We start from the raw sequence: 21,648 nt of genomic DNA on the forward strand, positions 1-21,648 counted from the left end.
TAATTAATTTTTAAAAAAGAAAAGCTAAAAGAATATAAAGGTGTTATATAGACTTCCAAAATATCATTTGCAGGGGAAAGACGACTATTTCCCAAAGAAGTGTTGAACAGAATTCTGGTATGTCTTGAATAACTGTTCCATTCTCAAAAAGTTTTGGAAACACTAGACTAAACAAGTGTCAACAGGCTCCACAACTGTAACACTATTCACATCTGTAATATGTTAATATGCTCTGGTATACTGTTAATCTCCATAAGGAGAGCTATATAATATACCACTTTCCAAATTTATTTGACCACATAAAAATCTCTTAACATCATACCTATTGTAACATTTCCCTGAGAAGTGCTAAACTTACGAACAAAACCTAGGAAATACTGGGAGGGATCGTTTGTAGGGAAAAAAAGACTAAAGACTCATAGCAAGGGACTTCCCTGGTGGCGCAGTGGTTAGGAATCTGCCTGCCAATGCAGGGGACACGGGTTCGAGTCCTGGTCTGGGAGAATCCCACATCCCGCGGAGCAACTAAGCCTGTGCACAACTACTGACCCTGAGCTCTAGAGCCTCTGAGCCACAACTACTGGGCCCCTGAACTAGGACTACTAAAGCCTGCACGCCTAGAGCCTGTGCTCTGCAGCAAGAGAGGCCACTGCAATGAGAAGCCAGCCCACTGCAGCAAAGAGTGGCCCCCGCTCGCCGCAACTAGAGAGGACCCATGCACAGCAACGAGGACCCAGGGCAGCCAAAAATAAAAATTAATTAATTAACTTGTTAAAAAAAGACTCATAGCTGATCAAAACTTTAAATAAAGCAACATAAAAGAACTATTGTAAAAACTAGTAAAATCTTTCTATTACATGCATACTACTGTTCTAAAATGTCCTTAGATAAGCACACTTATGCAGTGTATGAAAAAGTGGAAGTCAGTCATTGTGAGTGCTCCTGATAAATTAACCACTGTTGATATTAGGGGGCCCAAAGTTTAACCCACTAGTTCTCACACATTAACTTGTTCCAGTTCCAATTAGAACTATCTGCGAGAGGACCACTTTCATGGAATAAGCAGGAGAAAGGAAATAGGGCAAATAAACTATACTCTTAGGGGGGAAAATAAGTAAGCAAAAAGGCATAAAGACTTAAGAAAACCTCTAAATTCTGCCCTTCTAGTGGCAGAAACCCCTCTTCTTTTGAAGGCTTCCCTATCCTCTTCTGCGTGTGATTCTGGTGACCCTGCCTATTTAGTGTCCCAATCCCAAAACAGACATGAAATACAGACCTAGCCAATCACAGTCCTCACTTTCCTAGTCACAATGATTGGCCCAAAGATTGACCCTGTGGGCCAAGCCAGGTGAAGAAGCAACCTGGAATTTTATATACAAATGCCATGAAAAAGAAAATCTCTCCTCTGGATTCACTAGTTGGGTACGGAAAACCTGATTGCCTATTACTATAATCTCCTAACCTGCACCCTCCCTGTCCCAATTCTGGCTACATGAAGTCAGCATGCAACATACTGAAAAATCAAAGCACTAAAACGGAGAATAAGTGTCCATCATTACAGTAATCCCCTGGACACACTGCTTGAGTATCCAAAGTCAGTTCCTCCTCTATACTCTATGTAAATTAATAAATTCCCCTTTTCACTTAAGGTAATTGTGAGCTGGTTATCTGTCGTCTGCAATCTAATCCACGTATATAACTCAAGAAAGAGTTGTATCTCAAAAGAACTCGTAAAAATTAAAAAGATAATACCAAATGAAAGTGAGAATATTAATTACAATTAGCACAAACTTGTCTTCCAAAAAGGGTGTAATTTCTATCAAAAATTTTAAACGCAGATACTGTTGAACCCAAAATTCTATTTATAGTAATTTAACTTACATTTTTTTAAAAACTCACAAATCTGCAATAATAAATGAACAGTGTTATTATCTGCAACATTTGTCACATGAAAAATAAGAAACCTCTATGGACATCAATTGAGGACGGACTAAATATAGCGTAACTTATGATGCAATACAATAGAGCCATTAAAAAGAAAGATGTGTATCTATATGAATTAATTATTAAATGCCAAGGAGTATAATGTAGTGGTTAAGAGCTAACACTCTAGGAACAGACTACATGGGTTCAACTCACAGTGTGGCCTTTTATCAGCTTGGCTTTTTATTGCAGTAATTTGAGCAAATTAATCTCTCTCTGCTACAATTCCTTCAAATGTAAAATAGTGATACTATTATGAGGATTAAATAAATTAATAAGTTCTATGGCAGGCTCTAGAAAATTATTTCACACTTGGTAAGCTCTTGATAAACTCTGTATTATCATTTTCATGAATATGAAAAGTTGCCCAAGACATGATGGAAAAAGAAGAATATGTATGAGCAAATATCACAAACTCAAATACCTATGAGGTGAGGCAGATAACAAATAGGTTAAGTGGGAATTGTGGAAAACTGTAGAATACATGCCCTATCTCAAGGGGACAGTCACTCTAACCAACTACTGTCCTGTGGGAAAGAGGTTGAAGTGTTACTGAATCTTAATAAGCTAGAAGCACGGGTTTATATAAAATGTCATTTTTTAATGTTAGAAACATACTTTTTTGTAAAGACACAGTATGGGCCTAATGAACATGTGTACTGGTCAGTTATGGCCTGTAGTATGCCACTGACTGCCACAAAAAGGCATCTCCAGTAGATTAGAAACTAGAAGTGGAGAAGGGAAAAAGTGTGTAAACTCACAACTGAAAAGAAAACACTATAGAGAACTATACTACCACACTCCACAATAAAAGATATTCAGAATAGAATATAGAAATGTAATTGCTCAGAGTACAGTCAGACCTGTTCTCGAATCTGGCAGGGCCACTGGTGTAATCTTGAGCAAGCTACCTAACCCATTTCTCAGGCGGTGTAAACGGAGTAATATATTACTTTATAAAGGTTGTAAGGATAAAATAACATGGGCAAAGTGCTAAGCACAAATAGAACATATTTATGCCATATATATGTATGTATATATATAAACTCGACAGATGTTAGCTATAATTACTTAAACCTGAATGAATAAAATAATTTAATTATGTTCAATATTTTCTATCTTAGCAGGAAATGTGTAATGGTTTAAAAATTTTTGTCAAAAATGGCTTGATGTGAGAACAGTTTTGGTGCTTATACTTATCTACAACAAAAATAAAATATAGAAGCACTTTATTCCTTGAAATGCAACATAAACGAAGCATGATTTGTCAACATCTAACTTGACTAAATAGTGTGTTCATGTTAGTGCTAAAATATAAGCTCCAAGAGGATAAGGACTGTATGTTTTATTCACTATTGTATCCCTTACTTTAGCACAGAGCCTGGCACATAGTAGGTGTTGATTATTGAACACATTATTTCCTTTCTCCCTCACATTAACTATGTAAGGTAAGCATAATTTCCTCCATTCAACGCTAAGGAAACTGAGGTTTAATGTGGTTAAGTGTCTTGAACGTGGTAGAAGATGTAGAACTTTTGACTCCTATTTTATGCTATTTTGACCTTCAGAATTAACCTTCAAAATGACCTTCAGCATTTTCAGAATCTTTTACCTTTAACTTCAATTTTTAATTTTTTAAGATGACAGTTTAAAAAATTACTATAAAATTACTCTAAAATAATCCTCATAAAGATTATGCCCATCAACTAAGAATAATATACAAATTAATTAGAAAATAGATAAGAAAATACATAAATACATAAGGGAAATATAAAGAAAATATATAAAATATTAAATTTGATAGTATAAAATATCTCAAAGACATCATTGATATCATCCTATTACCAGTAATAAATATATAGAAAAATACTAAACCCCACTCCATCTACCCTGAACTGTCTTTTTAGTAATAATTGCGAAGTTCTAGTTTATCTAAATGTTTCTCAGTAGCTGCTTCCTAAACTACTAAGTGTCACACCATCCAATTTTTTTTTAATTAAACATCTTCTATGCAAATACTTCATTAATAGGTGCTATGACAAAAGGACACAGAAGAAGTGAAGAACACCATCACCTGTTTCAAGAACTTTAAAATCTACTTTAAGGAAGATGTTTATACATGAAGCTATTAGCAAATTATGCCAAAACAGCATATGAAGAGGAAATGAAGATTACTGAGTATACAGTTAACCCTTGAACCAGAGCAGTTTGAACTGTACGGGTCCACTTTCACCCAGGATTTTTTTCAGTAAGTACTATAGTACTACACAATCCAAGGTTGGTTGAATCAACATATAAGGAACCTTGGATAGGGGGAAATCACAGCTATGGAGGACCAATTACAAAGTTAAACTCGGGTTTTGGACTGTAGGGGTGGGGGATGGGGGGCTGGCACCCCTACTCCCCCCCAACCCCACTGTTCAAGAGTCGACTGTATAATCCAAGTTAGACATACATGGTAGGCATTTTCACATACATTATCTCAGTTTTTTTTAATTAATTAATTTATTTATTTGGTTGCACCGGGTCCTAGTTGCAACAGGTGGGCTCCTTAGTTGTGGCAGGTGGGCTCCTTAGTTGCAGCTCACCAGCTCCTCAGTTGTAGCTCGCCAGCTCCTTAGTTGTGGCACATGCGCTCCTTAGCTGTGGCTCGCCAGCTCCTTAGCTGTGGCACGCGAACTCTTAGCTGTGGCATGCATGTGAGATCTAGTTCCCTATCAGGGATCGAACCTGGGCCCTCTGCCTTGGGAGTACAGAGTCTTAACCACTGCACCACCAGGGAAGTCCCGTTTTTTTTGTTGTTGGTTTTTTTGGTTTTTGTTTTAATATTTATTTATTTATTTATTTGGCTGCATCAGGTCTCAGTTGCGGCACGTGGGCTCTCTAGCTGTGGTGTGCTGGCTCTAGAGCTGCAAGGTATGTGGGATCTTAGTTGCCCAACCAGGGATCGAACCTGTGTTCCCTGCACTGGAAGGAGAATTCTTAACCACTGGAAATCCCCTCAGTTCTTAACAACTCTGTGAAGTAAGCATTGCCATCTTTATTTTCGAGAAGGAAATTGAAATTCATAGAGGTTAAATGACTTTCCAAAATAAAGGGCATCTCAGGATCTGAGATCTGAAATACAAGTCTGACTCTAAAGTCTTTTTTCTTTTTTTTCTTTAAACTACATCCTGCAGCCTCCCACATGTACATGATTACAGGGTGTAGCAACATTTATAAACACTAAAGAAAAGAAAGAAAGACATCATTGTAGAGAATAATTCCTAGGAAAGATTTTGTTGAGGAAATGAAGTGTGAGCCGAGTCTGAAATTAAGTGTAAAACTGAAACTACTGTTAATTTTGTGATTAATATCACAAAAAATTCTAAATGAAAAAAAATCTAAATATTTTCCCTTCGGTTTACACTGACTGGACCTAATCGCTGAAATTTTTCATCCTTTCTTCAATTTCTTATCCTCTTGCATTTTTAATGTATAATCTACCCCTCCCCCATAATCATTCCCATTATAAAGCCAAAAAAAAAACCCTAAGCCTGATATCCTATATTTCTCTTTCTGGCTGGTCAAGATACTAAAGGATATAAACCTATATTGCCATATGAGCCTCCTTCATGTGAGTGGTGAGAAAAGCTGAGAGAGAGTTAAATAATAATGCTCAAAGTTACAGGACTTTACTGGCCAAACTAGCATTAGATAGAGTCTTCTAGAGCTCTTTCTGTGGCCCTGTGCTCCTTAATTTTTTCTCACCAAAGTACCAATAACAGAAGAACAATGAGGTCTGGAGTTACACAATGGGTTCACTTGAAATTTCTTTGAAGTTTGATTTTGTCTAAAAGCTCCTTTAAAATTCTACATTCATGCCTAATTTACTCATGCTTACTGTAATATTAAAGTGGTTTAAATTATACGCTCTAAGTAAAATTGATTCTTCAAGAATTATTATGTTTGTTCCCATAGCTTAGAATCCTTAGAGTATCCCCTGAACACAATGTCATGTATCCCAACTTTAGAAGCAGGGCACGAATTGCATAAAGTTCCTTCCACCACATTTGCTTGCTCCTTTATTTGTCAAATCAGGACATTTTTTAAAGCATAGTAAATTTAATTCCATTCTTTCAAAATGTATACTTACTGGCAAAACTATTGTAAAAGTTGTTGGAATTGTTTATTTTAATTACAATATATTCAAGAAGTTCTACTTACTTAGTTTAAATCAATTAAGTACAAACTCACTTATGAACTCATTAAACAACCTGGATGGAATTTCTACATCACAATACCTCATTAGACATTTGCTTTTCAGAGAGGTCGCTCAAAAATTAAGTAAGGTTTCATGCTATTCATATTAAATACAGATCCAATTACTTTTTGTTTTTAACATCTTTATTGGAGTATAATTGCTTTACAATCGTTTGTTAGTTTCTGCTTTATAACAAAGTGAATCACCTATACATATACGTATATCCCCATATCTCCTCCCTCTTGCATCTCCCTCCCACCCTCCCTATCCCACCCCTCTAGGTGGTCACAAAGCACTGAGAGATCCAACTACTTTTAAACAGGTTAAATAATCTTTTCTTCTTCCTTGGTATTCATCTTCTCTGCCCAGACATTAAGGAAGAAACCCCTGTGGTTGTTTCTTTTTTTTTTAACATCTCAAAGTCCAAATATGCTTAGTTCTTCAATCCTATTTACAGGTGCAAAGTATAGACTTTACCTATTTTACTCACTGTATCTAAAAAGCACCCTATTCACCTTAACCAGGAATCTCTCACCAGTAAGAGAAAAACAGATTCATTCATCATTTCCTCCCCAATAACATACTGCTGATTCTCCACGACATACCTTAAAGTCAAACAGTCATATGTATCTTGAATATAGTTAAAACGCTTAACTATGTTTACATACTAGTAGTTTATAAAGTCTTTGGCCAGTTGTGATAGTATTAAATGTATTCAATAGAAGTTAATGTAATGATTTCTTACTTTAATCACTAATACATTGCTTCCAACCAAAAATTCATGAAAGAACGACCTAGTTTGAAAAATAGGCTTCTTTTTAATAACAGTCATATAGATCAATATTGGTATGTTTGCCAGTACACACAATTCCATTTCACAAGATATAGGTTTTGTTTGCAATAGTGATTTGCCTTACTTAATGACAACATCTATTCTCAAAAGATATATTTATATATCTTTATCCATAAATGGGCTTTTCAGAAAATAATATTGCCACACATATGCACAAGGATAAGCATGAGGAATGAACTAAAATAAACGACTGAACAATTCCAGAGTCAAATGATTATTACCTCCTTAGCTTAGAACTTGTTTTTTTAATATTTTGAATGACTTTATTTATAAATGACTGAAATACTCCCTACATGTAACTAATATTTTTGGTTTCTAGTTTACAATTAGTCTTTTATCTAATCTTTATTTTCTAGTTTTATATATGCCTAATAACTCTTCCTGATTACAAACCTACAATTTAGTGCAATAAAATGTATATTACTAGAGCAAAAACATGATTTTAAAATGCCCTTCCCTAAAAATTTGTATCCTTTTCTCATCCATGCCACTGTTAGTGAATATTTAGGTAATGGATTATCATCTTTAGCTAAGTGCTTTGGTATACCAAACATTAGCAGTGGCTAGCTAATATGATATTTAATAACCAATGAAACATAATCTATCCCACTCTATATCACAAACATATATGTATTCATTATTTTCCTGATTCCATGGAACTTATAGTGGTAGAAGTAGTGTGCTCCCTTGATAAACAGCTTCTTTAGAAATAGACAAAAATAGGTGAAAAATGACACATTTGATATAGTGAGCCTGCTGTGTACTTGTTAAGACTAAGTATAATTACTACTGAAGTTGTAAAAAAATAATAATAAAAATTCCTACATCTGCCCCACATCTTGTTTCTAGTTTCAACGCAACAGATATTTGTTTATCTGCCTCATGGTATTCATCATCACATTGTCTTTAGTCTGTTAAAAATAGTAATAGAAGTAAAGAACATTAGATACAGATGCATTAAAAACTAGAGCTTAGATCACTGAAGACCATATAACTTTCATTTCTAACAAATCAACATAAAATAGTTACTAACAAAGACTGTTTTTAGAGATCGACAATAATCTTCAACGTAAAATGTTTCCATGAAAACCTATGTAAATGTTCCCATTTTCCTGAACAAAAAGATAATATAAAATATCCATGTTACATTAACTATCATACTCTGATTTCCAAGTTCTGAATGATTCAAGATAGTAATACAAAAAAGAAATGCCTTTGCTAAATATTTTCCTACCATATTCTTTCAAAATTCTAACAGTTAATTCATTTGATACGAAGTTTCAATAGACTGCGTACCATATCTGCCAAATTCACAGCTGAGAAAAAGACTACAAAAACACCTAGAAGATGAAAAAGTTTCAAAGTGGTATAAAAACTATCTTTCAAGACATAATCAAAGATGTCACAAAGAAATCAAAGATTTTAGAAATGACAACACAATTCACCAAAATACTAACATGTTGTAAAATGTGTGTATTTCCTCTAAAATATGTAAAACCTCTAAGTTTTCCTCTAAAACCTCTGTAAAACAGAGTTAGATAAAATACTTAAAATCACTATTATGAAATATGGAGAGGATATTTTATAAAACAAGCCCTCCACCTTTAAGAAAGCCACAAATTATAACTCACAAAATCAAGGTTTTAAGTGTGGCCTCAATTCAATTTTCTTAAGTATGAAATCACAGTACTTAAGTTCAGTAAAGAATAATTTTACCTAGTAAAACTGCAGTACTTGGAAGTTCTACAAGACAAAATTGCGCAACATGGCTTATTTCTGTAGGTTTTCTTTGTGTGTACAAAATCACATGGAATGTTAAGGCCATAAATATTAAGCTGTTTGTAGTAAAATCCACTATTCAGACTGGGGACTGGTGCTCTTTCCTCTGATTCTACTCCACATTTCCAGGCTCTATCATAGAAGACAATACTTATATCACTAACTTTAAGTAAAAACCTCTCAGAGTTATTTCTGACTTCAAATATCCATTTTATCACCAAATCCTATTGTCCTCTGTTACCACTTGTCCCAAATGTGCAACTTCCTTTTCATTCCTTCACCTATATCCTTATTCCTGACCCTAGACTTCTCCCCCTAAACTACTGTACCTCATTCTCATGAGATAGTTTCCCTAGATTGTCTTTAATTCCACTGCCAAAGTTATCTTCTCTCATTGACATTCTGCTCGTGCCACCTACCTATCCTACCTGGGCATTCCAGGGCCTTTGCATTACATTTTTATTCTGCTCAAGAGACCCTCGGCAACATACTCATTTATAAGGTTGCCACTGACTTTCAACTCCCCTTTAAAATGTCAGTTTCTTCTTAGCCCTGGTAAATGTACCAAATTATCCCTTCAGGTAATCACATTTGCTCCTAATCCATCTGAGTATGGAATACCGTTTACATTTAGCTCTCAATCACACAAGTAATTTATTTAGACAATTTTAGCACAGTGATGACATACACTGTTTCTTTAGCTGTTTGCATACCAATGTCATCCCTATTGGACTGCAGAGACACAGATAAGGGCTGCATCTTTCAAAGCATTCTGTACAACAGCTATCTACAATGTCACTTAACCCAGGTAACATGATTCACTAAATAAAACAATTATAGAAAGCTTAAATAAACAAAAAAATTTTTTTAATCTCTATGGTTTAACTTTAAAATACCTATGACCTTTCATTTCCGTGGACAGTTGACATACTTTGGTTTCTATTAAGCTTCATTCTCACTACTCTAATAATTTTCAAAGCACGGCTAGAATTTAAAGTGCAAGTTAAGGGTTGATACAGGGTATATACTTTTACACCCCGTAATTAGATTCTTTGAAAATCAGCAATGTCAACTCCAAGCCTTCAGAATTACAACTGAATCTTCAAACAAGGCAAGAGCTTCAGCACCAAAAGAAGAGAACAGTGCATCTTCTAATGGGGGGGGGGGGGGGGTCCCTTCCCTGCAACTGGTTTAGACTAGTTTCTCGATCGCAGGGGCTTTCAATTAGGAAAATTCAATAAATCACCATTAACATCTGGAAACAATATCAGAGAAAGGCGACCCAGATACTTAAAAGACAGGAAGGGGTACCATGGAAATCTTTTTCATAAAACCCAAGCAGCCAAATTAAGCTTTGCATTTTTTATCTTTACAAGAGAGACTTTTTTTCTACCTAATAATAAAAGCAAGTCTCATTCAATTTAGTTCCTTCTCGAGCACCGTCTCAACCTGTCAGAATTGACAAGGGAAAAAAATTTAAAAGTGCGTGTGTGCGTGTGTGTGTGTGTGTGTGTGTGTGTGTGTGTGCGCGCGCGCGCGCTGGGGGGGCGGGAGGTGGGAGGAGAACACCAGGGTTCCCGTCTACCTCGCTTCTTTTTCCGAAATCAGCAAGCCCTGGATTTCCTTCACTCCGAACTAAGCCTTAAGGTTCCAAATATAGTTCTTTAACCCCCACCTCGCCACTCAATTACACAGAAACCTTACCAACTACAGAACCACAGCAGAAACCCCTACAAATCGGCTTGCTATTCATCTCGGAAGTCATGCCCTGCAGCAACTGCCTGTCGCCGAATTGAGGGATGTTACCCAAATACAGCGCAACGGAATCAGACATGCAGAGCACACACGGCATCCGAGAGGAAGGGAAACGCGACCCGGGAAAAGTGCGCTCCTCACAAGCCTCGGGACCATTCGGGCGGGGGGGGGGGGGGGTAGTCCCAGAAGGGAGAGGAACAGAGGAGCCCGAGTGGGGGAATCCTTCCCTCTCAAGTAAAAAGAGCTGGATCCCCCGCCTGTCCGTCTAAGAAAACGAAGACGCGGGCAGAGGGCCCTTTGCTTGGGAAGGCGGAACGCAAACACTTTCCGAGGTCCGGGTGCAAGCCGATCCCCCACCTCCCGGGGGAGACGAGGGGTGTCCCGTGGGTGTCTGAGGGGATTCCCGGCTCGCGAGGAGCAGCCGGAGGCGGAGCAGAGTTTCGCCTAACGAACACCCGTGTTGGCTCCGACCGGTGCCCCGCGAAAGCACGGCTAGAGCGGAGCGGGGCCGCCCGGGTGGGGGGAAGGGAGAGGAGGGAGGGGGTGGAAATGGGATTCCCCCCTCTCTGGGACCAGCAGTAGCGGAGGAAGCGCGCGGGCCAGCCGAGAGCGGCGTGCTTCAGCCTGCGGAGCCGGGATCCCGCCGCCTGCACTGGCAGCAAGGAGCCCCGCAGCGGCCGCCGCACCGGCCCCTCTGTCCCCAGGGGCCCAGGACTTCGGCTGCGAAAGCACTGGGACCTGACATCCCACAGGGTCGGCCCCAGCTCCCGGGGGACCCCGCGGGAACACCGCAACCTCCAGCAGTTCTCAACGGTTGTAAAACGTCCGCCCTCCCCCCCCAGTCCCCTTCCTCAGCCTTCCCTCCTCCCGAGGCCAGAGAAGGGTCACCACAGGCGAGAAGCCTGAGGCAAGCCGGGGACAGCAGCCGTGGCGGTCCTGGACCTCCTCCCCAGGTTACCTGTGAGGACTCCGACCCGGATTTGATGGTCGTGGTTAGTGAGGATCATTCCCTCGGTCGCCATGTTTCCCAGCGCAGTCACCGCACTGACAGGAGCCGGGAAAAGCCAGAGCCCGGAGCGCGCGGGCCGGGAGCGCGCTAGCCTCGGAAAGCGCGAGAGCGCCCGGGAAGCGCGAAGCGAGCGTTCGGCTGCCTGCGCGAGTGAGAGGCCGGGCCGGGAGGGCGCGAGTCCGCGTGGGGAAGTAGGCGGAGTCAGGGCGCGCGACCCCGTGTCCGGGTCCGAGACAGCGAGCTGCGGGTGGGTTACGCGGTGGCTGCTGAGGGAGAGCGTGCGGAGGCGTAGGAACGAGGCGGGAGAGACTCTTGTAGCTCTGCGGAGCGTGAGACCCAGGCCCGCAGGACGGCAGGAGACTGAGGGGAAAGGAGAGCACCAACTCGGGAAGTCGCGGGGGCGGACTCGGGGACAGGGGCGGAGCTACACCGCGAATCGTGGAACTCGTGGCGAGTGAGGGGAGGAGTAAGAGCTCCGTTGCCGAGTGCCGGGAGCGGGAAGGAGCCGGCGCAGCCCGAGCAGGACCGGCGAATGCTCCTGGGCGCGCGAGTAGCGCGGGATTGGTTGGGAGAACGCGGGTGCGCGCGAGACATGAACGCTGCCTCAGCTGAGCTCCAGACAGAAGCAATCCCCTGCCGAGCCCGGCGTTTGTCAGCTATTCCGGCCGGTTCTTGGGGCAGCAAAGCAGCTCTCCCGAGGGGAAGAGGAAAGGCGCCAGGGACCCTGGAGGTGCCTTAGAAAGCTGCGTGGGTGGCAGAACCGCAGCTGCTGTGACAGCCCGTGGTTGGCGAAGGAGGAGGTATCGTATCCTTCCTTATCTTCCGGCTTGCCGCCCTACCGTAGGATTTCCCAACTCCAAGACTGTACCTTCAGGAGGATGCTCACTAGCGAAGCTTAGGAGCCTGCGACAGAGCATCTTGAGGAGAGATAGCTGGCTTCTCTTTCTCCCAATGTCACATGGTTTTGTGACATCAGGCTTCTTCGCTAAAGGCTCTGCTTTTAGGTGAAAAGCACCAGTCTTAGAGAATGAGATTAGAGAATGTTCCTCCCCCCTGAGCCACAATCACGAACCTGCAAATTGCCTGGTGTTGGCAATTTTCATTTCAGTATTTGTGGGATATGAGGTTACCATGAAAATAGCTATTGTTGCCACTTATCTTCATGTGTCTTTCATAAAGTGTGATATGAATCACCTGTGGCTATTTCACATGGGTTTCTTAGTTCCCTTCTCTCTAGACCTTTCAACTTCTGAATAAAAAACATTATATACACACATTTTTTTTATTCTTCTCAGCTTTGGTAAAACCGGGAAGCATAAAAATGAAAAGCAAAATGTCAAAAAAATGTATAATCATCAACATTTGTATACAATTAAAATCTCAGTTTGATGGTTATAAGTTTTATTGTGCCAAGTAGAACGTGGACTTACACTCCAACTGAAGATTCACATTGTTATGTATTTCATTTTAAATAATGGGAGTACAAAGGGGATGATGGGTGGAATTGAGGTGGGAGAAAATTAATTAGTAAAATTTCTATTGAGTATGTGTATTGCTAGTATTTTTGACAGTGGATTTAAAATTGAAGCCAGATCATGAACCCACCTCCTATAATAATCTATCACCATAGCGCCTGGGAGCCAATGGATTCTTAACTAGTTTCAAATGAGAGATATATATGTGAAAGTATGTTTTCTTTATTTCAAACTAAAGATGAGCAAATGGTTGGTTACATTACCTTTCTATCTTTATTCCCTCTAGCGCCCCCAAATTTGAAATGATTTCAAAATGTCTTGAATTTTCAGAGAGATAAATTCTAATCCTGCCCACTATAGGTTTGGTAACCTTAAATGAATTAGGGTCTTTTTCTTTATCCTTTATATAAGCTGGTAGATAAGCACCCTTTCAATTTAGAATGTTCCGTTATTATTCATGGAAAGAAACTGGCACTTTTGTTTCACAAATAACAGAAAACAAGGGACTTTATCTATAAAAGCAGCAATGGTGAAATTCACATTGGGGGACTTCCCTGGTGGCTCAGTGGTTAAGAATCTGCCCGCCAGTGCAGGGGACAGGGGTTCGAGCCCTGGTCCGGGAAGATCCCACATGCCACAGAGCAACTAAGCCCATGCGCCACAACTACTGAGCCTGCACTCTAGAGCCCGCAAGCGACAACCACTGAAGCCTGTGCTCCGCCACGAGAAGTCACCGCAGTGAGAACCCCACGCACCGCAACGAAGAGTAGCCCCCACTCAATGCAAGAAGAGAAAGCCCGCACACAGCAACGAAAACCCAATACAGCCAAAAATAAATAAATAAATAATAAATTCATTTAAAAAATTTTAATTGGGAAGGGTGAAGGTGAATTAAACCTTTTAAAGTATATGGAGGTTAGTTTGTTAAACCTGCTAAAATTGCTGAAAAGAAGTAATGTTAATAGAATTAAACTGGACAATTATAATAGATGCTTGTCTTTCAACAATTTTCCTCAAGTATATTCATCTCAGCTGAATTTAGGAAGCTCTAACAAAATATACACAGGAAAAGCCTAGTGACCTTTATGTCTAGTGGGACTTTTTGTTTTACTGCTGGTTATTGGATGAATATTGCAGTATCCACATGCTTTTTAACTCCTGTTACCATGTGACATTTCTTCAGAATTCATCTGGGAATCAAGTGTTACAACAAAGAAAACTTTCTGGAAAGTAGGAAGAGAGTAGCATTTCCAAAGATTGATAAATGTCTCAGGAACATATTTGTGGGGCGGGGCGGGGCGGGTAGAAAGTGGAAAAGTTCAGAGTTTGTATATAAAGCATTAGAAGTGCCCGGGGATTTATTATCTCCATTCCTGAGATTTTAATAATGAAAATTGAGTTTACACTAACTGAGAACATAAAAGATGGGTAAACACTTGGCTGTCATAATGACTTTCATTATAAAGATGAAAATTTATCAGTAGTGAATTACTGAACGAAGGACAGTTGAGTTTTTCTGGTACTGGTGTATTTACATTTAGTCCTCCTAGTACTTTAGTTTTCCTGTGGTTAATCACACTTTCAATATAAATAAGGCAAAAGTTTACTGGCTTTTCTGGGGTTAGACTCTCCTCATTAGCACTAGATGTAAGCAAGAACAAATTTGGTAATGCATTATTCTTCCACTAAGGCTTATTCTACTTTTGCCTCTTTCCCGATTGGCTAATAGCCACAACTGAGTGGATTACAAATGGGTGCAAGCAACATTTTGAATATACTTAATGCCACTGAACTGTACACTTTAAAATGATTAAAATGGTAAATTTTGTTAGGTGTATTTAGCACATTCTTTTTAAAAATGGATGTAAGGTGAAGCTCTGGTTGATTTTAACATAGTATTTTCCCCAAAGGAAGGGTAATAGAGTTAAGATGAACTTTTGACTGACTGAATTAGGCAATGTATTAGTTCCTAGGGCTGCCGTAACTAAGTACCACAAACTCAGTGACTTAAAACAACAGAAATTTATTCTCTCATGGTTCTAGAGGCCAGAAATATAAAATCAATGTGTCAGCAAAGCCATGCTCACTCTAAAGTCTCTAGAGAAGAATTCTTCCCTTGCCTCTTTCTATCTTCCAGTGGTTGCCTGCAATCCTTGGAGTTCCTTGACTTACAGTTGCATCACTCAGTCTTTGCCTTTGTCTTCACATGGGCTTCTTCCCTGTGTGCATTTTTACTTGCCCTTCTTATAAGGATACCAGTCATTGGATTTAGGGCACATATTAATCCAGTATGACCTCATCTTAACTAATCACATCTCCAAAGACCCTATTTCCAAATTCCAAGGTTCTATGTGGATGTGAAATTTGAGGGGACACTATTCAACCCAGTACAGGTGGTAATAGATTACTGTGTAAACATATAAATTACAAACTCAGCCTATTAGAAAAGAATGTTCAGAAGTTTCTCTAAAAGCTAGATTTAGGGACTTCCCTGGTGGCCCAGTGGTTAAGAATCTACCTGCCAATGCTGGGGACACGGGTTCGATCCCTGGTCTGGGAACATCCCACATGCCGCGGAGCAACTAAGCCCGTGCGCCACGACTACTAAGCCTGCGCTCTAGAGCCTGCGGGCCACAGCTACTGAAGCCCACAGGCCTAGAGCCCGTGCTCCGCAACAAGAGAAGCCACCGCAATGAGAAGCTTGCACACCACAACAAAGAGCAGCCCCCGCTCAATGCAACTAGAGAAAGCCCACACACAGCAATGAAGACCCAACGCAACCAAAAATAAATAAATAATTTTTAAAAAGAAATAAAAAGCTGAGATTTAGAAATTAGACACATTTTTAGAGAAAATACAGCTCTATAGAGTAGAGAATACTGGGGAAATTTTAAATTTTTGACCTAAATAGCCTAATGCTTTTCCCCAAGAAGTAGTTTTCTAAACTAGAAATTTCCAAAGTCTAATAAGATAAATTTAGTCAGTCCTACTAATGAAATTGACATTTTGGTTTTAGTTCTAATGCCCTTGCTATCTTTTAGCAAAGTGGAGCTGAGCCACATCAATTTCTCATGGAGTTTGGGAACAACTAGGACAATGTTTTCCGATGTCTGCCATGTTTATTAAAATTAATTGAACTTTTCCTTCCTTGGGCTTTTGATATTATATTCTGCTGCCCAGATTGCTGCTTGAATAATTTTGTGCCACAGTCCTTTGTATTTTTCCTCACACTTACTCTCTTCCTCTGAGGTCCCCAACTGGAAATCCAGATTAATGAGGCTGGTTTTGGTTGCAAGTGACTGACGCTAGTTTAAGCCTAAAGGAATTCATTGGCTCATGCAGCTAGGAAGTTCAGACATGTATTGGCTTCTGTAAGCTATAATTTAGATGAGTAGTTTTTGAGTCCATCTAGGGACACCGGGAGACTCCAAGATCTTTTCAGAGGATCTACAAAGTCAAAAGTATTTTCATACTAATACTAAGCCATTATGTGTCTTTCCCCTCTCATTTTCTCATTGGATACAGTAGAGTTTTCCAGAGGCTTTGTGATGTGTAGTGATGTCATCACTGATAGCTAATGGAATGTGTGTTTGTATATTCTTATATTTTAAAAATTTTAATATAGTAAATACCAATGGGTATAACCTACTTAAACAAAAGCTCTTTGGAGTCCTCAATAATTTTTAAGAGTGTAAAGGGGTCCTGAGACCAAAATCTTGGAAACCACAAGTTTAGGTCATGTCTCCATCCCAAAGCATTAAGGCAAAGGCAATAACATTTTCTAATTGGTTGGCCTCAGTCATGTGCTCACCCAGAGGATCAGGATCAGATGAACCCCTACCAAATAGACAAAGATCAAGCGAGGATGCATCTGGGTACCATATGTAAGGCCTAGTGCCTTGATAGATTAGTAGTTAGTCAGAAAGGGTTTAAACTGAAATGTCAACTGAGACTTAAAATTGTTTCTGGTGATAAAAAGTTGAAAAGCTGGATACTTCCATTAAGGCATCTGAATTAGCATACCAGTTGGGAAAATAAATGCGTAACACCCACCCACCCCCCAACACACACACACACAAAATCTCCTGTCTCTCTCTACCATTACTATAGATTTTAATCTTTTCTGAGGGCTTTAATTTATACATTTGATACCACCCACATTGTTTCATGTTAATATTCAGAAGATAGAGAAGCTCTTCCCTGTGTGTCCTGACAATTTACAAATGTACAAGGTCACCACTTATTTATATGGCTGCTTACCTGATAAAAGAAGGAAACCAGAAACCAAAAAGTTTTATTTCTAAAGAAAGCACTGGTTTTTCTCCCTCCTTAATTCAAAGAAAGTGTAGACAAAAGAGGAGGAGGACAGTATTTGCTAGAAGATGAGGAAATTATTAGATAAGGGAAAGGAGAATGAGACTTGTTAAATGGAAAAGTAACATTAAGTGTCCAGAAACTATTTAATTTCTTAAAAGGGCTCTGTCTACAAGGCCTTCCGTTTTTAGTACTCAGTATAAACAAGTAAAGAAAAAATAGTCCTTGGGACTTCCTTGGTGGCACAGTGGTTAAGACTCCGTGCTCCCAATGCAGGGGGGCCAGCTTCGATCCCTGGTCCAGGAGTTAGATCCTACATGCATGCTGCAACTAAGAGTTCACATGCCACAACTAAGGAGCCCACGTACCACAGCTAAGGAACCCGTGAGACGCAACTAAGAAGCCCGCCTGCCTCAACTAAGACCCGGTGAAACCAACCAAATAAATAAATAAATAAATATTTTTAATAAAGAAAAGAAAAAATAGTCCCAAACTTAACCACTGACATGGATTAAGTTTAAGTGAGCTTTTTAAAAAAATCAAAAATTATTATTATTAATTGGTTTCCATATAATCAAAGCGCAACTACCCTAGAAAAATAGTTTTGTCTGTATAAAAGCAACAAAAAATTATTTTGTTAACCTAAGTAACCTCATTTTCTCCCAGGTTGACTAATAATTGGAGGAAGTATGGTCGATAGGAATGTTTATACAGTAGTTTAGCTTAAAATGAACCTTCAGTGGAAGTTTGAAATGTTAGAAAGCATAAATGAATTGGTGAAGGAAGCAGAGATGATGGATTTTTCAGTTGTGCTGAAAAATCTAATTTTACCATGTAATAATTACATTTCATATTTATCTGCCTGTGTATCGCCTGCTGTGGGATTGATTGGGTGCAGAGCGTGTATCCCTTTCCAACACAGAACTTTGTTTTCTTCCCATTTCCTAATATTTGATGATGAAATACAGAACATATAAGGCAATAGGGACTTTGAATTGTTAGCAGTGCAGGCTACTCCCAAGGTACCAGAGGGGCTGTTAGAAATTTGCCTTGGCATGTAACAGCTTGCAGAAGCCTCTGCCTATAAAAGGAGACACCAGCTAACGTGGCCAGAGTTCACACGAACAATTTTAAAGCTGGATTTTTCTGCCTGGATCGAAAAGAGTAAGGCAAAATGTTGCATACTGTCCCTTGTCCCCTTTGATGACTGCAATTCTAGATTAAAGATGAAAATAGCAGACTGTTGTTGTTGGCCTTATTTCATTTAGGAAAGAAGTGTGACAAACATTACAAATCACTTTGTAGTCATTGCAAAAAAGCAACTTTTGGGGGTGAAATGTTAGCAAATATTCTTTGAATAGCTTGAATGTCAAGGTAAAATAAATGAGATAAGCCACAAAAATAGTACTACCCAAGATTATGGTTATTAAATGTTTTGCTGATGGGATAGAGTTTTCCTCAGTTGAATTTAAAATTGAAAAGTATCTCCCAAGTACAGTCAAGAGTATCAGTGATTTTATTCTCAGAGAAACATAACTGGAATATTATGAGTATAAAAAAAATTGTAATGTTTCAGTGCCATATTTTCTGATTACTAATTCAGTTTTACTAATAATTTGATTCTGAGATGGGAATGCCCTAAATATAGACATATTCCAACCATATTGGAAGAAACAGCCCTCCCTGTAATTTAAAATAATATTGGATTTATCAGTGATTCTCTTGGGAGTTTGGGTATCTCGAGTGAGTCTCTGATCTGTTGGGTAAGTTGACCGAATAAATTTGTACCCACAAAGCTGAGATCCATATTCTGGACTTATCAAAATGCAGACATCCAGGCATAGCCAGCCAATCTAACTGATAACTTTGCACTGCCATATAGGTGAAAGTCGGAATCCAATGTGAAGTCTTAAAGACAGTAAAAAAAAAAAAAGGCTATAATATTTCAGTTTTGTGCTTTGAAGAAATTGAAAGATTTGGAACATTTGAGGGAAAGGTGATAAGCCTAATAATAATGAACATACAATTTCAGTAGTTTAGAGATGGCAAATGATTCACTTTTTAAGAAGTTACACATCTCTGCTAGCTAGTGAATTGTTTATTTCATGCTTTGGTTAACAAAAAAAAAGGGGGGAAAAAGGTCAGATACTCATCTAAACCCATTTCAAGGGTAAAAACAAACACACAAAAAACATGATTTTAAAACATTTGAATGGTGTTCTTTTAATCCAATTTTTAAAATAGGAATCAAAGGCCTTGTGATTAAATGATGTGTTCCAGATAGTGGTACAATCAGATTTTATATTCCTGATTTTTGTTCTCATTGCTCTGTCTAATCCAATTGACTTGGAAAATCTTTCAGGACTGCTAAAGCACAGAGGGCCTAGATAAGAACAGATGTGGCTTTCTTGAAACAGAATGTGTACTACACACTCAGCTAACTCAGTTGGTAAAACATGAAACTAATTGTCTCAGGACTGCAGAGCCTGTTATTTTTGTGGTCAAAAGAGGAAAGATATGAGTTAAATTGGAATATGAATTGGCAGTAATAATACCAGGCTCTGGTAATTAGCTTAACTGTTACCGTGGGACAGTAACATATGGGACTTTGGACACCCTTTCAACATATCTGAACTTCAGTGTCCTCTTCTGTAAAGTGATGGAGATTTATACTTGGTTAAAGTCCCATCTAATGCCCAAATTCTATGATTTCATGTAAAGTTTTCCAGTCTGAAAGTACATTTTAAAAAATCTGCCTTTAAAGCAACCTTTAAAAATGTAAATTGACCTTGGGAGAGAGAAGATTTTTACTTAGTTGGCTTACTTTACTCATTACACCATACAAGGGATTCCTACAGGTCATGAAGTGTTTTGTAACACATCAACTTTCCTCATATTGACATGAGATAGGAAATTAATGACAACTTAATTAAAGAAAAGATCTGAAGATCTCAGGGACTACAGTATGATCCAGTGGTATCATACTGACACAAGACAGGGTGTCAATAGACCTGGGACTTTGGAATTAACTCTCTGTGGCCTTATGCCATACCTGAGGCTCTATCAAATCCCAGGTACTGTGTTAGGTGATCAAAGTGAAAAGATGAAGAAGACACAGTCCTGGGCCTCAAAGAGCTCACAATTTGGTAAGGGAGATCAATAGCTGGGTAAATAAACAATTGCAAGATAGTTCGCTAAGTGTTATGGTAGATGTAAGGTAGCCTGAACAATGATTCTGAAACCTGGCTGCACATAAGAATTTCCTGGGGACCTTTTTAAAAAATACAGATGTCTTTGCCCTCTCTGAGATCATAATTTTTTTTAAAAAATTTATTTATGTTTGGCTGCGTTGGGTCTTCCTTGTTGCAAGTGGGCTTTCTCTGGTTGCGGCTAGCTGGGGCTACTCTTCGCTTGCGGTGCGCGGGCTGGCTTCTCATTGCGGTGACTTCTCTTGTTGCAGAGCACAGGCTCTAGGCGCCTGGGCTTCAGTAGTTGCAGCACACGGGCTTCACTAGTTATGGCTCGCAGGCCCTAGAGTGCAGGCTCAGTAGTTGTGGTGCACGGGCTTAGATGCTCCATGGCGTGTGGGATCTTCCTGGACCAGGGATCGAACCTGGGTCCCCTGCATTGGCAGGCGGATTCTTAACCACTGCGCCACCAGAGAAGTCCCTCAGAGATCATAATTTACGTGATCTGGAGAGGGGCTTAGTGAATTGGTGTTTTTAAAAGCTCCCAAGAATATTCTGATACACAACTAGGATTGAGAATTAGTGGGATAGTAGAAGGGCACCAAACTTGGCCCTTAGGTCAAATAGACAACGGTCAAGGAGACAAGAAGAGAAGAATCGTTCAGGCAGAGGAACAGCTTTGTGCAAAGGCATGGATATAACAGAACTCATGGTGCATCAGGAGAACTGCAGCTAGTTCTGTGCAGCTCACTGTAGACGTATGAGGGAAGGGGGTTACAGTGAAAGATGAGACTGGGGATGTAGGCAAGAGGCAGATCTTTATGTGTTTTGTGAAGGAGTTTGGACTTTATACTGAAGTATAAAGGGGAAATCAGTAGGAACGTGACATGATCTCATTTCTCTTTTAGAAAAGATAGTTTCAGTGGTGCTGTGGAAGGTGGATTAGAGGGGCTGGAATCAGGGAAACTAGTTAAAGAGGCTGTGGTAATCCAGGCAGGAAAGAGAGCCTGAACTAAAACAGTGGCACTGGGAAGGCAGAAGATATTCAA

General features: G+C 39.5%; 1 protein-coding gene and 1 long non-coding RNA gene across 14 annotated transcripts in view; one reads left to right on the top strand and one right to left on the bottom strand.

The window, feature by feature from the left end:
- The window catches only part of GPHN (gephyrin), a 640,157-nt gene extending 627,567 nt beyond the window's left edge, over positions 1-12,590 (bottom strand). For 2 of the 13 annotated variants that reach the window (XM_059059565.2, XM_059059564.2), the window contains exon 1: positions 11,572-12,144. In XM_059059565.2, coding sequence (XP_058915548.1) covers positions 11,572-11,635 — 64 coding nt within the window. In that variant the 5' untranslated portion in view covers positions 11,636-12,144. Of the gene's footprint in view, positions 1-11,571 lie in introns of all 13 variants that reach the window. The other 11 variants (XM_059059563.2, XM_059059567.2, XM_059059568.2 and 8 more) reach the window with 9 other exon arrangements.
- Positions 11,768-21,648, top strand: part of LOC136793784 (uncharacterized) — a 45,458-nt gene continuing 35,577 nt past the window's right edge. Inside the window, exon 1 of the long non-coding RNA XR_010839518.1 lies at positions 11,768-12,422. This is a non-coding gene — a long non-coding RNA (uncharacterized lncRNA). The remainder of the gene's footprint in view (positions 12,423-21,648) is intronic.

This window comes from Kogia breviceps, chromosome 3 (assembly GCF_026419965.1).
Source record: "Kogia breviceps isolate mKogBre1 chromosome 3, mKogBre1 haplotype 1, whole genome shotgun sequence".
NCBI classification, from domain to species: domain Eukaryota; kingdom Metazoa; phylum Chordata; class Mammalia; order Artiodactyla; family Physeteridae; genus Kogia; species Kogia breviceps.